Source organism: Hippocampus guttulatus, chromosome 3, assembly GCF_054856545.1.
Source record: "Hippocampus guttulatus isolate MCC_2025c chromosome 3, RoL_Hgut_1.0, whole genome shotgun sequence".
Lineage (NCBI taxonomy): Eukaryota > Metazoa > Chordata > Actinopteri > Syngnathiformes > Syngnathidae > Hippocampus > Hippocampus guttulatus.
Genome location: NC_141263.1, coordinates 11,543,627 through 11,561,488, shown reverse-complemented (window position 1 = coordinate 11,561,488; position 17,862 = coordinate 11,543,627). Strand labels below are relative to the sequence as shown.

The 17,862-nt window shown below is 41.0% G+C and overlaps 1 protein-coding gene across 1 annotated transcript; it reads right to left on the bottom strand.

The window, feature by feature from the left end:
* Positions 1 to 2,779: 2,779 nt before the first annotated feature.
* tmod2 (tropomodulin 2) lies at positions 2,780 to 17,429 on the bottom strand. The gene is made up of 10 exons (XM_086106856.1): positions 17,289 to 17,429; positions 11,471 to 11,693; positions 11,212 to 11,368; positions 7,980 to 8,102; positions 7,650 to 7,724; positions 7,424 to 7,554; positions 7,237 to 7,344; positions 7,016 to 7,159; positions 6,470 to 6,614; positions 2,780 to 5,148 (listed from the first exon to the last, which is right to left on the bottom strand). Exons 2-10 carry the CDS (start codon positions 11,594 to 11,596, stop codon positions 5,117 to 5,119), a joined length of 1,041 nt encoding a protein of 346 aa, XP_085962982.1. The 5' UTR covers positions 11,597 to 11,693; positions 17,289 to 17,429; the 3' UTR covers positions 2,780 to 5,116.
* Between the last annotated feature and the right edge of the window lie 433 nt (positions 17,430 to 17,862).

The window sequence follows — 17,862 nt, the reverse complement described above, 5'->3', positions numbered from 1 at the left end:
CACACGATTTTATGGGTCAAACTTAAAAACAAAAAAACCTAAAATATCCCAAAAACTGGTATGGTAGAAAACAAAATTATGACTTTTTTTTTTAAGCAGCGTAAAAAATACGTTTAGGGACACATTTTTAAAAAAGCCGTATACAGTATCCCCATCACTGCCAGATAATAAATAGTGTTGGGATATCTTAGTTTTAGGGGAGATTAATTACATGACAAAATAAATTTACAATCTTATTCCGGCCTAAGGGCGGCCCGGTAGTCCAGTGGTTAGCACGTCGGCTTCACAGTGCAGAGGTACCAGGTTCGATTCCAGCTCCGGCCTCCCTGTGTGGAGTTTGCATGTTCTCCCCGGGCCTGCGTGGGTTTTCTCCGGGTGCTCCGGTTTCCTCCCACATTCCAAAAACATGCATGTCAGGCTGATTGGACGCTCTAAATTGTCCCTAGGTGTGAGTGTGGGCGTGGATGGTTGTTCGTCTCTGTGTGCCCTGCGATTGGCTGGCAACTGATTCAGGGTGTCCCCCGCCTACTGCCCGGAGATGGCTGGGATAGGCTCCAGCACCCCCCGCGACCCTAGTGAGGATCAAGCGGTTCGGAAAATGGATGGATGGATTCCGACCTAAACTTTATAGATAAGCGGTACAGAGAATGGATGGATGGAAATTTGAACGATCGTGCGTTTCTGGTGCAATTAAGTTCCAGACCGTCCTGTCCAGTCGTCTGATCAACATTTGGTCTCTTCTGACTCCCACGGGAATACTGCGGTACTACACTTGAGCTAATTGTCACATTATTTCGAGCACTAGATGGCGCAATTAATCTTTTTTTTTTCAATTATCTTGACTATGAAGCATTTGTTATATTATTTTGTTATAACATTCTGTAGTTGGAATGGCAAGGCAAAGGTAGTTCACATCGGGGATTACTTTTTAGTACGCACGTAAGGGAATTCCAATTTAAATTCTTCCACTTTGGAAAGGAATTACCCTGATTTATTCCCCCTATTCGAAAAATATATATCAGAGACAGTCTAAAACGCTTGTCGTAAAAAAAGCTTAACGTGGCTGAATGTCAGAAAATTACAATAACTCGTTATAAAAACAAAAATACTACATGCGCATCTCAACGTCTGCCCCCTTCAACCTCTGAAAATATGAAAACAATCGCCACAGTAGTTTGGATATACTGTACAGTTATAGGCAGATTTTTCGTCCCAATCGAGATTAACTTTAGAGAAAAAGATTAACGTGTCTTAATTTTAGAAAACCACGACCAATAACCGCCACATCAATGTCTGAAAATATCAAAACGATCGCACCAATATTTTTATGGACATTACGTGTCTTCCTATGTGCGCACTCAAGCTTAATGAGGAAAACGCTTAATGTCCATGAAATCCAAAATATTGTTTTGACATTTTCAGAGATTGGTGTGGGCATGCTTAGAGATATACAAATGATTTTTTTGCGGTGATTGGTCATAGTTTTCTAACATTGAGCCAGGTTTTAAAACGTTGTCTCTATAGCAGTGGTTCTTAACCTGGGTTCGATCGAACGCTAGGGGTTCGGTGAATCGCTCTCAGGGGTTCGACTTCTGCCATGGGGGTTAAGACACACCCATCTCAAGATGTCAATTAGCTGCAGATGATCACATTACATTGCTTGTTCAATCAGTGCTGTGAGAAATCTTGTTCGATTCGTACAGTAGTCAACATGTCACTGTCGTGATAGTACGTCGTACAAAAAAAAGTATACTGTACTTATCTCTTGACGTTTTATTTACTTTTACATCTTAGGTTTAATAAATGCGGGTTTTATATCTTGAATTTGTATATATATATACAGTATATATACTGTATATAGAATTTCTTTCACTAATGAAGGGTTCACTTAATGTGCATATTAACTGGTTGGGTTGGGAAAATGGATGGATGGATGGGTTCGGTACCTCTAAGGTTAAGAACCACTGCTCTATAGTGAACGTCTCTCGGGAGGAAAATGCTTAATGCCCATAACATCCAAAATATTGCGGCAATTTTGTTTTCAGAGGTTGAAGTGGCCATAGTTTGCGCTGTGTACAGTATGTGAATTTTGGTGGTAATTAATGGTCGTAGTTTTCTAATAATAAGCCACATGAAAGTTTTCTTGACACGCAGATTGAGCGCGTTCGACTGTCGCCCAATGACCCTTGAACACGACCTTACAGCCACATTTACAACAAAATCTACAACTCCTAATCCAATCGGCCTCAGTTGAGACACACACGATACTGCTTTATACTTTTGAGTTTCCCCTCCACAGTTATAGTGCGGTATGTGACAATGTTGTGTGATGTAGTGTTAGTTATTGTTTCCTAAATGTCCTTTTTAGTCCCTCTTCCCTCTTTTGTTAAACTTTGTGTGCCATTCAAGGCCATGTTCGATGTCTGAGTGTGCTGTTTAGGATTTACACATCAAATCAACACATTATCTGTTGACCTCTTGAATGATTTAGTTCTCTTTGTGATCTAGCAACCCAAGTCCTTCACCTCCACTCTGACAACAGCTCAGCGCACCTCACAGGCCCAGTGAAAGCCAATGAGGATGAAGTCATACATATGAATGACATCATCTCCCAGGCATATGCAAACAATCACAGAAACTGGATTTGATTAAAGGGTGCAAAGGAACACCAGCAAGGACATCTCCCAAACCACAAGGCCCACCAAAAGACGTGCATGAAATGAATTCCTATCATTGCAAAGTGGTTATAAGTCTCAAAAGCAGACAATAGCAAATGGACTGAATGTAAAAACATTTATTGTTGGAAGATATATTCAGCAGTGAGTTTCACCAGTCTTTTTTTCATTTGTCTTTTATGTTCCGTCGGCACCTGTTATTTTTAACATAATGTACAAAAAGATTGCCACAGTAGTTGTGCAGCTCTGCGTTGAACACACATTTTAAGTGTATGCACATAGCATTTGAGATGCCGTTTCAAAATTCATATACATGAGTCACAGACAACCAAGAAAGCCCAACAAAGAAGCTGCGTATTAGCCGGCCACCTGTGTGTCTTCTGTGAAAAGGCAAGAGGATGTGAGCATGCTAAGAACCCAACATGACCCAGATGCAAATCATGTTGAAGGAATGTGGCATTTCAAGTTGAAAAAAATGTTGGTCGATAGAAACATTTAAGCAAGATGCCATCCCAGAATTGAGATCCTGACACTAAAACAGTATTAATTTACAAGATTCAAGTAGCTCATTTAAGCCGTGTGAATTGCAGATTAGTGCACCTTGAGACACACTTGGGGCACACAGAATGTTAAGAAATGAATGGTATGTTCATGGTAGAACTTGCTGAGTGTCAAGTGAAAGTGTGTGTGCGGTGTGTGTGTGAGGGGGGGGGGTGTACCTTAGGCTGAAACTTTAATTCATACATTATACAGTGAACCCGCGCACGTTCGCAGTTCTGCATTTGCAAATTCATTCAAGTGTGGGTTTTGTGCTCAAGACAATCGTGGAATGTTGGAAAAAAAAAGTAGTATTTCATCATCATTTTGGTGCCAAGGAACAATTTTGAAGTGAATTCAAGAGCTTTGCTTTGGCAATAGTCAATTACTTGCGTATGTTCTTGTGGAGGGACTCACGACCCTGGTGTTCACAGGCCGGTTCTAAAAACAGCTCACCTGTGATGGACATTGACATTTCCTTTTTTTTTGTTGTAGAAATGATCATTGAAAAATGTGAATACTTGCAGATATTTATAGAAATATTATTATAAATGTTGATGATATAACTACTGTTGTGCCCAATGTTCTCACATTCCTTTTGACTCGTCTTAAAGTGTTGCATGTTGATATTTAATCATTGTTCACTATTGTGAGAAATCTTAGCATGATCAGTGTCATCGCATCATGTAATTTGAGCAAACGTGTTACTTCACATGTTTTTATCACCGGTTGCCCTTTTTGCGCTAGTTGCTCAAAAAGATGGGCCATCCTGTTCAAGGAAATTGTGGGGAAGATTTCATGTCGTCATGTCACTCGCCTCCATTGATGTGTTACTTCATTGACCGTTTTAGCTACAGATTATAGACCGAAAAGAAAAAAAAGACATACACAAGGAATGTTTCGCAAATTACACCATGAGAAACAGACTATTTCAGCCAAAACCTAGTCTAACATAAACACATAACCCAAAATGAGACAAATTAAGCAATGCATGTGTTGGGTCTTTGGCATGGTTTAACATCCGAGTACAAATTTATGGCTTTTTCTGTTAAACCTTTTCACTCCAGAATGACATTGATATCCTGTTCACTTTATCGTTCCAACTGCCATGTTACAAGAGGAACGGGAAAACACAAAATGGTTAAAATATAACAATAGAGAGTTATAAAACATGATGCGGTGGTACGTTTAAGTGGGTACAGGATTTCACGAGAGGGGACGAGTAAGCATTCATTTATTAGACTCACTGCAGCACAAGGTCGGCACTGATTTACCTAAACAAGCTTTGCTCAAAAACACGCAGCAGCTGTGAGGTTTTACAAGATAGCGCCAATAAAAAGAAAAACAGAGCCTACATGTGCCTTCACTTGCGGTTACGACGAAGTTTGTACACAGTGACGGAGGGCAGCGTGGATTTGTAAGAGCTGTGGAGGGGTTTTTTTGGGCAGGCGGTGGTCCTGCTGTGTGAGCTGCTTGTATGACCCTGGTGTTCCATGAGGTGATCCTGAACGTAAACGTTTATTTCGATTCCGCGATGTAATGTTAACTGTTATTTCATGTGATATCATTATAAAAGAAGAAAAGTAAAAAGTCAGGACAGACTAGTTCAAGGCTGAAACCAGGGAGCAGCTGGAATGGAAAGACTAAAAACTAACTCGATGTACACCTTCAACAACAGCATAAAAATAATAATAATAATAATGATAAACGCATATATAGGAGAGGAGGGCATTTCATTCCAGTTATTTCTCTTCTTCTCAGATGTATGTTTTTGCTGCGCCTTGCCCCCCCAGTTTGGCACAAGACTTGTTCCACACGAGATGAGATCAGGGCATTGGTGGAAATGATTCCACATGGCGAGATGAAGTGACGTGATTGGCTGGGAGAAGGGCAGGTGAACACTTCTACTGGTCCCCTTCCACTCGCCTCCTGCGAACTGCAGGGAAAGTAAAACTTTAAAAAAAAATCTTATTCCTCCTGCAAATGCTAAATGAAACAAAAACAAAAGATTACATGCTCAACTGCAACTTGTTAGTTATGGTAACAATGTGTGAGTCAGCACGTGGTCAAAGTTCACACCCATTTCAAGAGCGTGGGTGAGTGAGTACAGAACAAACTAAGCCGGCGCCACTCAATGCACTGAATGGTCCCATGAACACTGTGAAGAGGAGTCACTATTAACTTGCACTGAGCACACCCCATGCATCAGACCTGTGCTACTGCAGCTCTGACAACAGGAGGAACTAAAAGAGAGAGCAGATCATTGGTGCCTCGAAGTCAAGAACATCCTAAATCGTATCCGGAAACCAAAGGGAAAATTAATGTCAACAGGAATAGAAAGTAAAACTCAATGTGAATATTGCAATATTGACTTATTGTATATTTTGTGAAAACACTTTTCAACAATATAATGTACAATGTTAGTGCATAGCTTGTATAAGTGTAATAACTCAATACACAGCCATTCATATCTCGACCAGGGATGGGCAATTTGTAATCATTTTTTAAGCACTCTGAATTTAATTTGATTCAGTTAAGAAAAAGGGTATTTTTGTTTAATTTTAGTTGTAGTTATTTTGTTTGTTTCTGAGCTTCACCTAGGGGTATTTACTTTTGTAGCCAGTAGTTAAGACAATAATGGCTGTATGTTGTTTTGAGAGAACTGTAAATTTACACACTTAAACAAATTTTATACTGACTAGTTGACATTACAGTCAAGAGTCATTTCTTCAGTGCTGTCTTTTTAAAACATATACAGAATTAAAATACATACAGAAATGTGAGGGGTGCACATCACAGAATGTGCGGTCATGTATTACAAAGTATTGATCACAATTCCGTTTCAAGAGAGTACAAACACTTGCTTACGATCATTTTAGCAACATCTAAGACGCTCTATCCTGAATCTCCAAGAGTGGATACAAATCGAGAACAGCAAAGTGATGTGGAGGAATAAAAATAGAGACATCGTTTGCATGCTGGCGTGAGGACAAGCACTCTCAAAGCATATCACAGAAATGCGAAGAACTCTGTGGTGCTATGCATTTCTTATTACTATTTAATTTTCACTTGCAATAAAGTTACGATTATTTTAAAACGTATCAAAGAAAGTAAGAATTTCTCCATGTACGTCACACTTATTTGTCATGGCATGATCCACCCCCCCCCCACGCCCCCCCGACTTGCTATCATGGGGTGATTCTGCGCAGGTTGCAACAGGATCTCAAGTGTTGTGCACATGCATGCTTGCGGCATACCTAGGTCATTGTTCTTGGTGATGGCGGCGGCTGCTCGAGAGCGAGGCCCCTGCTTGGTGAAGTGGTAGCCAAACTTCACGATGCTGTTGTTCTCCTCCAACATTTTAGCGATTTCCATTTCTACATTGGTACCCAGCTGTTGCCTCTGAAATACAATTCCAAGAGCTTAAAAAGGTCTGCACATCAGACTACGGTTCACTTTACAGAAGCCAGCATGACGTGGTTGGGCTGACTAGTGGAAAATATGACGAGGAAGTAAATGTTTTGGAAGCTGCTGTTTTGCCAGTTGCTGTTTCCATTGTCAGGCATCTAAATAAGGCAAAGTTAAAATATTGTCGAGTACTTCAGCTAAAGCCAGCAAATCATTGGAACAGTCAGGTAAATTAATGACCACTAAACTACGACTGCATAACATGCATAATCTAATGTGTTTCACTTTGGTATATTTGCTTGGCATTTATTCAGTGACAATGTAGTGTTGAAAGATGACTGCAAAATATTCAGAGCTGCAATATGCCACTTAAGATAGCGCTGACGTGTATTTACCTGGTTGTCTATCTTGATCTCCGTGAGTGTGTCATTATCTCGCAAGGAGTCAATCAGCGACTGCATTCCGGCGCTGGTGATGAAGTTGGATTCCAAGTTCAAACTTCGCAGTGTCTTGTTCTCCCTCAGCGTGTCGCTGAAGGCCTGGAAGGGCAACATGGAAAAAGGTGAACACAGAGCAACTCTGTGCGATAAGAGCCCGGATGACCAGCGTCCCTCACCACAGCAATGGGGTCGTTACTCCGTGTGGCTGCCATGCTGAACTTGGTTACGTGTGTGTTCTTCTCCATGGCTTTGGCAAAGTCTTTGAGAGTGGGGACGGGGATGTTCTGCAAAAAGGAAGTAGCATACTTGTTGGATGATGCTTGTTGAGCTTTAAAGCTTGTTGATTCTGAGTGAGTGTTGCACCTTAATGTTGTTCAGGTTGACCTCAGTTAAGGAGGCATCGTTGCGCTTGATCCTGTCCAGTGTTTCTTCCACGTTCGTTGGATTGGGGGGCTCGTCGAACACAGGGTTCATCTTCTCCCCTTTAACCACATCTTGAGAAAAACAAACAGTGGATTATTTACCCTCTAGTACTGCACAGAGTGAATATCAATAGTGTTGTCATTATTCTTCTTGTATTTTTACATACTGTTGTAGCCGTCTTTCGCTCCAGTTGCGTCATACGTCTGATTGCTGGTTACAAGAGTGTGAACACCCAAGATTGCTGCAAACAAAGGCAGGCATATATGACTCTACATGCACAGACATGTAACCTAAAATAAAAGTATACTTGGAAGGCATTCTGGGGCTGGAGGTCTTGGAAGACATTGTGGTATGATTTGGACTAGTAGAACACAATATAAAATAAGAGTTATGAGTGGCAATGGGAGTGTGTGCAGCTGTGCTCTTAGAGGCAGACTCTATGGGTGTTTTGGACCTGGAGCCAGTATATGTAAAGAAGTACTGTAATGCAATTTACATGCAAGATCACAGAGTTCCGTATCCGTGGCACTGGACAGGGCCTCCTCCAATTCCGGGTCAAGGGTTGTGACATTCTCCTGTCCTGTTTCTACTGGTTTCTGTTTAGGAATAAAGGCTTTGCCTGGGGAGAGAAAATGAAAAAGAATTGAGGAAATGGCACGTCAACGAGGAGGTGATTCCATCCGACAACAGACAAGAAAATAAAATGAACTAATAAGGTGATACAAGCAGGTTAAAGTCAAAGTTTGATATCATTTTTCACCACCCTCTCACGACACTCTTCACCAGCAGAGGAGCTTAATCTTGATCATCTTTATTGTATTAAATTTAATTTCCCTCATAGGATGAATAAAGTATCTGAAAAGTATCCATCTAAATTATCTTTCTTATTTAGGTCTTATTTCATACTATTCACTATTGAACACATTTCCATGCTACACATACAGTATGTACATAAAATCAATCTAATGCAAATGAACAAAACATTCTCCACACTGTTATAATATTATCAATTGTATGTATTCATCAATCTATTTAGCATTCCAGTTCAGTTTAAATCCGACCCTCAGAAACTCTTCCTTTGTGCTACTATAATGGCATTTGCATGACTTCATCAAAATCATTCAAAATCCCGTTTGTTTTCAATTGCCTCCAACACACAGCATATGAGTAACAGCAGCAGACTGAGACCGTCACCAACCGACTCCTTCTGGTGCTCTCAGCAACAATATGGCATCATATTGCAACACTAACAATGTGTTGTGCTTGACTGAAATGCACAGGAATCTCACAAACGGTTGTGAATTCATTCATTTAGGATCATTTCCGGTCATCAGAGACAATGTAATTGATAAGGCTCATTGGGCTGTTTCCATTTAAAATGCCAAATAAAAAAGGTTGGGCTCCATGCAGTGTTGTTCTGCTATAACATTCCACACCACAATACTCAGTTGACCTGAACTAAGACGAACAGTCAGGCGAGCATGGTGGTGCCATGGTAACCACTCTGAGGGAGGAAAGGGAAGGAAGTCATGAACAAAAAGTCAACTGTAATCTTGACTGCGCTGCTGCTGTGTGACAGCCTGTGGATGCCAGCGCTACATGCCTGCAAGAAATAGGCGCTTCTAACTTTTTAAACTCCCTTTAAAGTCAGTCAATCCAATCAAATTGCTCATACTGGTCCCTGGTGGGGGGTTCTGGCACTTCCTGGAGCCAACAAAACAGTAAATACACTCATCAGGCTCCTTCCTGTGCCTGCTCATTTGGAGCAATAGATCGAAATGTGGCTTGTGGTCCCACAATCCCAAAAATGCCAATTTCATGTACATCATTGATTCAAGTATGAAATTAACAAAGGAAACCGCAAAAACACAATTCGCATCACAATGAATCCTAATGCTAGACATGGGGAAAAAATGGCGTATGTCTTCCAGTAGGTGAAGCAAATTATTGACATTGTATTGCCAGCTATTCAAGTTAAAATGTGTACAATGTTAATCGCGGCAAACGAACCTCAAACCTTTGAGATTGAAAATGGAATTGGGAATCGAAAACTCAAAAGAGAAGAAGAACAACAAAAAAATGAATAGATTATAAAAGAATTACCGGTACGTTAAATTGTAAAGGCCTAATATCCTTTGCAGTGGTTTCCGGGGCACGTAAGGAGGCTGTTTGTTTTAATTTATCAGCTGGGGTGAAACAAAGAAGGGGAAGGGAAACTGCAACATTCCACGTAATTACTGCAATGATTCAACTTTTCCATGTCATCATAGGACTTGCACACATACACATATGGGATGCATTATAGCTAACTAGGCAGTGCGGATTCAGCGTGGATGTCAAGATGTCAGCTGCACATTTCCTCTACATTAGCTGAGAGAATATTTTAATCTTTAAAAGATTCCGACAATGGGGAATTCCTGTCGACTCGTTATTATGACACTACTGCGCTAGGGATGATAAATGGAACCGTGGAATCATGACTCAGCATGAGACGTTAGTTTTAGTTTGACTATTTTTGTGCTTTCTCCTGTCTTTGTTATTGATTTATTGTTGTTGTATGAATTATTTTTGCTCCATGTACAGCACTTTGTATACAGCGGTGGTTGTTTTAAAGTGCTCTATAAATACAGTTGAATTGAGTTGTGGAAATCTGTTACATAGTTTGCCGCCACTCCCTCTTCGGCTTTACTGTTTTCCCACTTTGGTGTCCTGTTAAACCTTTTTTTTTATTCTACTGGGTGACTGAAATGAGGCAGAGGTTTGTTTATTTTTCATGCCAACATGTGGGTGGTAATAACCTTTTACCGAAGGCTCTTTGAACACAAACACTGCAGCAACATATGAAGATGGAATATATAACAATATTCACAGGCATATTTTAATATTCGTGCAGCTTACTGGGTCACTCAGTTTTGAAAGTAATTGTTTGTGTCTGTGTTTCTACTACCCCCTGGTAGCCAAAGCTCCTACAGCAGAAGGAGCACAGTGTGGGGTTGTAACGGATGACTGGCATTTCCATTCATTTCAATAGGGAAATACGATTTGAGATATAACGGTTTTGACGAAACGAATCAAATTCTTGAGTCTAGATATCACTGTGCCAAGACCGAGAATTGAGTGCAAAATACTGTTCATGGGTATACTGCTTTACATCCCTTCTGTCAGCTCACCCCACACACAATGGTGGTGCTCCCCCGCACTCCCGCCTTCATGTTGCATAAGAGGGCACAAGCATTTGTAATACTTACACAGACAGCAGCAGAGTAATTACCGCTGTGTGTCTCAACTGCATTACTGCTACAGCCACAAACCCACGAATACACACCAGCTCTCCATCCCAGTTCACGTGACAAATAACGCAATGGAGTTAACATCTCTCTCTTGATTTTTAATTTCAAGGTCATCGGGACAAGGTTGATGCCTCCAGAAGCAACTGTCACAGTTGTTTTCGGGGATTCGGAAATACTTACACTGACTAATTAATTGTATTACATATAAGCGTATTTTATACTGACACATCCTTAATATAAGATAAGAAAACCTTTATTTGCCTCTCAATGGGAGAAATTCCCAATTTACGGCAGCAAAATTGTGAAAGGGAGAAAGTAGAAGACAAAAAGTATATAAATATCATAAAATATAACATAAAAATATCATAACTGTGCAGCTTTTTTTCATCACCATACTGTACAGCGAAAGAAGGATTCATGCTGCTCAGCTTCACGCACCTTTCTTCTCCCCTGTGAAGGGTACAAAATCCTCTCTGTCCTTGTACTCCAGGGCTTCCTTCTCCAGGTATTTGAGGAGGCGCTCTCTGTCAAACCTTCCCGTGGCTTGCTTTGCAGTTTGGTTCTTTTGACGTAAACCCGCCGGAAGAAGTGCATTCTGAGGGGGACCAATGACACACATTAGTAGATGTGTAGATTAAAATACAATAAATGCTATATCAGCAATGGGCCCCTCCTCCAATTGTCACCCAGCTCCGACCTCTGGGTCCATCTCCTCCAGGGCCGTCTCTAGCTGTTTGAGCTCATCCACCGACAAATTGTTAAGGATCTCATCTTCATCCAGATCCTTGTACTTGTCCAGGTCCTTTTTGAATGACAACGTCATGATGCTTGCTGCTGCTTTCCCGACCACGCTGAACAGAAGACTGCAGGCCCTCTTTCAATGTCTCCGTCTTGTCGCTCCACAACAGAAAAAAGGCTACCTGAAGATGAACAGAAAAAGGGCACATATACTGAAATAAAACTTGCTGTTTTTGTCAGACGGAATAGGAGTAAAATTTGTATTTTTGTTTGTTTGTATGTTTTTTTTGCCCTAGGTTCAGTAATGACTGAGCACTCTGAATTCTGCCTAGCAACTCGTAGGACAATTGTGTGATGTGATCTGGAAAAAAACGGTTAAGTGATGCAACATTAAAAATATTTCAGTTACGACACCATCCCTCCCATTCATCTTCGATACCGTTTATTGGTTTTAGGGTCAGAGGCGAGCTGAAGCCTATCCAAGCTGACTTTGGATGAGAGGTGGGGTACACCTTGGACCGGTCGCCAGCTAATCACAGGGTAAATATAGACACAACTATTCACATCTACACCTACGAACTATTTACAGTCTTCAAAGTGAATAAACCTCACATGCGTGTTTTTGAATGTGGGAGACCTACACAAGCAGGGGTGACGAGGAAAGCTTACAAGCTCTACACTGGATGGGCGAAATGGAGATGTGAAACCCGAATCTTGGAACTGTGAAGCAGACATGGAACTCATACGTCCGCCGTTCTACACAGATAGGACACTTTTCTAATAAATCGTTATCATTATCCAAACATCGCCGTTTGAAGGGCCATTATTTCTGGAGTTATACTAGTAGTGCCTAGCCTAGACTCATATCTAAGTGGATTCCTTACTCCTTTATTAAAAAATGCCAGCAAATTTAATCAAGTCTTTCGTAAAACAGGCCAATGTTGAGCTCATCCTTGTGAAACAATAGTTGATCACAGCTGCCGGCGCTGCACATTTAAGCTTTGCAATGACGCAACACACACAGCTGGAACAAAGAAGCAACATTCTCAGAACATCGACAGACAGACCACTCCTTTGAAGAAGCCTACCTCTCGTTCGGTGAACCCTACAGGCTAAAGGCTCTCTCTATTGTATCATATTTTATACCGTGACGTATAATCTTAAATCCATATGTGCTGTCACGGGAAGATTTGAACGAACGGAATGTGCGTGAATAATGAAAGCAGCATGGTGAAGACATTTCGGAAAGAGAGCCTGTCCTGTGGGACTCGGTGATGAGACCTCAGTTTTCTGCTCACTCTCCCACGCCACAGTTGGAACGTAACATGACCTCATCATTTCCACACTGGTCCACATTTGACATTAGCCCTAACCCCTCCCAAAAAGTATCAAGATATTTAACTCTAAACTTTCCTTCGTGGTTGTCTTGGACTATTTTATCACACTAGAAAGAGAACATTAATCACGTCTTACTGCCTCTCGATTACATAAGACATGCCCCTCGACTTAAATAAATCAACATTATAAACACTTTGGCAGCAGTTTAAAAAAAAAAATCCTCAACTGTGAGTTTGAGCAAAAGATTCTTTCAGTTTACCCGAAACTTCTCAAGTCAGGGATTTCTCCACTTGAGGAGTTTCCTGAACAAGCTGGAGCGATGTGCACTGTTCAGTTCCTCACTCACCTCCACAATTCAACCTCTGTCCATCTTGAACTTTTTCTTTTGCCTGCTCCATTAAACCACCACAACAAACACATTAGGGAGAAATGTTAAGAGTCACGGCAGGGGCATTTACCAACCAGTCTGAGCTCTGAACTGAAAAGTCAACGCTGATGGCTTTACTCAACAGCAATAATACCACTCAAGATAATATTCACTCAAATATGTCAACTTGCCACACAGTGCTTATTGTATATACAGTAGGACAGGGGTGCCCATTATGTCGATCGCGATCGACTGGTAGATCGCGGACTGGTCCCAAGTCGATCGCGAGGGGTGTAGAGGAGAAAAAAAACAAACAAACAACCATTTGTGTGTCTTTGTGTATGTTAGTAATGTATTTTTTGTGTTTATGTACACTGCACCCTAATCATCCAATCAGTCTCATTTTCACAAAAAGTATATTTTTTTAATTAAATAAAATAAAGCAGTTAAATCTTTCACCTACGGTGGCGCGTGACCTGTATCACCGAAAGTTGTTAGGGCTCAGCAGTTTGCAATTGCAGCTTGTGATCAGAGGTGTTGCGCTCTATCTTTTATTTTTCATTATTCTCATTCAGAGTTTGTTTCGTGTACAATTCACCGAGGGCACGGGCAAAGAATAGGAATCTAGAGGGCCGAGGTAAGGTAAGGAGGTAAGCACTTTAAAATGGTACGCATGAGCTATGATAGTTAAGAGGCTGCAAAAGAGCGTCGCATGCCTCCGTGTCAGGCTGTTGCTCATCATAACGTGCGTGTGTATGTGCGTGCGCGGTAACGGGTCGATTGTGAAAAGTTGATTAATCGAAAAGTCGATTTTCGGTCCAAAACGTTTGGGCACCCCTGCAGTAGGACGAGTGTTTGAATATTAACATTTATAATGATACAATATTTGTAGCTCATAATTTTCAGACCAATAAAGTCACGGGCACAGTAATGGGCCACAACATCATGGATGGGGATCACTGCTTTAAACTGTTTCACAAAGTGATACAGTGAATGAGTCCACCGTGGGGTTTAATGGTATTCCGATCTGGCTTGCATTTGCACTGCAGGATGTGCAGGTGTAGAGCTTTGAACTCAAATCAATAACTGTTTGTGAATTAATCGTCAAAATCACAGTATTATGAGTGTTGGATGTTTTAGTCCACTCATGATAGTGTTGTCAAAATTATCCCCATTCATACGGCTCTACAAAATAGACTGAGAACGCTGTAATGCGCATACCTAAACTGCATTTATCCAGATCACCTGTTTGTCCACCAGATTTTGTTCATCTTTCTGCGGAGAAACGCATCAACTTTGCATGAACGAGATTCTAGATTTAGGATTCACTCATATGAATGGACTGCCAAAATGACAATTTTTGTTTCCTTTTTCGGTTAAAAAGGGACTACAAAAATGTCCCATCTGAAAAAAGTGGCATTGATGCATCCCTACTCAAAAAATGTCAGTTACTACATGCTGAAAAGCACATTGGGGTAAAAGTGTGATGATATTTCTATTCAGGATTTGGAGAAAGTGCAGGATAAGGCAGCCAGGATGAACACAAGTCACACACATGTAATGCTCTTTTGACAAGATGAGCTTGAAATAATACCGTTCAGGATATTATCCTCTTTTCTCAAACAGCAACCACAAAGTCCGAGTAAAATAGAAAAATCTTAGTGCATGCAGACAGCGATAATAGATGAACGGTGAAGACGCCGCAACAAGAGGACCCATTAGTCCAGTCTGATTAATTCAATTCTCCTTCTCATCTCTGCTAATCCTACGACGCAAACAGTACCGTAAGCCAATAATACTGCAAACCTGTCGACACAACTCAATTTGTCACCTTGGCCTTCCTGACACTGACCTTACCCGCACTAATTGGCACTTAAATGTATCTATTCTTAGGAGAGGGCACAGTAGAGCAATGAAATGATTTAACAAATCTGTAGATCGAGATCCAACGACTATGTGTGTATGTGTCTGTGTGTGTGTGTGTGTGTGTGTGTGTGTTTAGTTGGAGATACATCAGAGAGATGAACAGGAAGTTTGCTTTAGTCCCTTGTTATAGTAGACCGCCCTAACATAAGACTATAGTTAGAATTGCCCAGCTTCCTCATCCCACACGTTGCTCTTATTATATTCCCACAAGGTCTCTGTCTTGTTCATCCTCCACTACACTGCACAGGTAGCACGCAAATACATAAAGTCTAACTCGGCCAAACACAGAGGTGAAAAGACTGCTATCTGAAGTGTGTCTTCTCCGAAATAAGAATTTACAAATTCAAATAATAGCCTTTCCTAAAAAAATGACTAGGCAGGAAGTGTGGTGTTCCTCAAAATAACAAACATGATCGCATACCCCCTTTCAAGCTGCGCACTCAAGACACATACTACTTTATTACTGTACTATGTATATAAGAGAAGCTTTTATGGAACTCCTGGTCTTTCAGCTTGGCCAAGACTAAAAGTGAAAGCATAAGAATAACAAGTTCTATCAGAGAGACCACTTTAGAATAAACCACATCTTGACAAAAGGACTTCCAAATCCGAATAATCTCACCTCAAAGTAGTACAATTTGAAGCCGATTTACAAAAGTCACACAACAACTTTAAGATGGAACTGTCATTGTGCCTATGACAAGCCAAGAATTAATGTCTCTTCTGTTCTGACAATTCTGTGAGACCCCTGGGTTAAAGAAAGTTTAGTTTATGATTAATGGTAATGATCTGTTCTTTAAGTCTTAATATGTAGCAGTTCACTTATTTTTACAATTGTACAGCAGTCAAAAATCTGACATATAAAGAATTTTTTGTGCAACAAAAAAATGCGAAGCAAAACCTTTGCCTGTGCTGTGTATATTTCTCCGAACAGTCTAAAGTTACTACCACTAGTTTTACATGGGGTCCTTCTAGTGGAATGCAAGAGACTCCCTGATTTAATGGTTAAATTGTGCATCGTTACCGTGGCTTAAACATTTGCTTATATCTGGATTGTTCAATAACGTTTTGTTATATTTAAATTTTAAATGTAATAAATTTGCATTGAATCTTTTAAGACTGCTTGTTTTCAGACATGTATTTCGGTATAACTGCTTTGGTTTACACTGTGCACAACATTTCTGAGCAGGTTGCTTTCTCTTTATGCAACCAAATCCAATCTGCAGAGCCTGTTTATCTGCAATACAACACTGCATCGGGTATCGGGTTTCACTACGAATGTCATGTCAGCGTGCGGATTCCATGCAGGTACAAACAGCAGCTAACTCACAGCTTGTAAGATGATAAGCTGAAAGCTCACTTTCCCTGAGCAACCATGCACCATAACATAAGGGCCACACCCTGCATTCACCATGACGACCAGACAGATAACACCTAGAGTGAACTCAGATGTAGAATGCGAACAGCAAAGTGTGCATGGATTCCTGAACACAGCGATATGATTTTGCAACTTATTAGTGACTGGATGTGGTATTTTACACTTCGCCCTTCCGTGCTCTCAATGATGATGGGAGTCACCCTTAATCACTGAAACTATAGGACAAACGACGTGTTACTGCGTTTGCCTGAAACTGAAATTTAATCAGATCCCTGGAAACGAGCAATAATAAATATTAAACGATTTAGCTAATTAACTAGATGGAGCACTTCTGCCAGGTATAATAACCGAATGTTCTTGTATTGTGAGCAACAGCACGCCCAATGACTGGCAACACGTAAATTGTTTTCTGTGGAGAAGTTTCCGTAAATGCAACCGAAAGAATTTCATTCATCGTCTACGTTTAGCTCGTCATGACATGTTTATTATGACAGTCTTGACGACAATTAGAATCTGTCATAATCTACATTACCTTGGAATAAACAACTCTGCAGTTATACGGAGACTATTTTATTCCCTGAAAGTTGGCATGTGATAGAAATAGCCTGACAGCAGCCAGCTAGCAGGCTAACATTTGCTTAACGGTGCTAATGATTGAAGCTAGCTCATCCAACTCGAGGGCACACGTTCAAGCGGCAGTTTGTGTCACATTACTCCGATTATTCCCGCAAATTCAGCGAGAAACACACGCATTCGCGCCGGTCTTACCTGGGGAAAATGAAACGAGGTGGAGTGATGAGCGGACTTCCTTGTGAGGACGGTGTCTTGATTTCTCGACTCAGCCCAAGGGTGGAACAACAGGGAAAAGAGAGTGCCGCAGGTTTACTGACTGACGTACGATTCACCCAATCGACACCGCAGTTACATGTGTTTTAACCAATGTTTGGAAAGATCCCGCCCCTTAAAGGGGAAAAAACTGAAAGTCGGGTGGAACTGAGCTGAATGAAATAACAGAATGACTTCTGTATTTTGCGCTTAATAAAATATTCATGGCATGGTGAACGACTGGTTGGCACGTCCGGCTCGCAGTGCAGAGGTGCAGGGTTCGAATCCTTACTATGTGGAGTTTGCATGTTATGTCTATGTCTATGTGTGCCCTGTGATTGGCTGGCAACCATTCAGGGTGTACCCCTCCTACTACCTGATGACCGCGGATCAGATAATGGTTTGGTGGATGGATGGATGGATGGATTCTCTACTTCAGTCAACTAGTAAACAACCGTACCTCGATAGTCAACAAATGTGCTGCACTAGCAACACTATGAGGCCCAATTAATAGGCA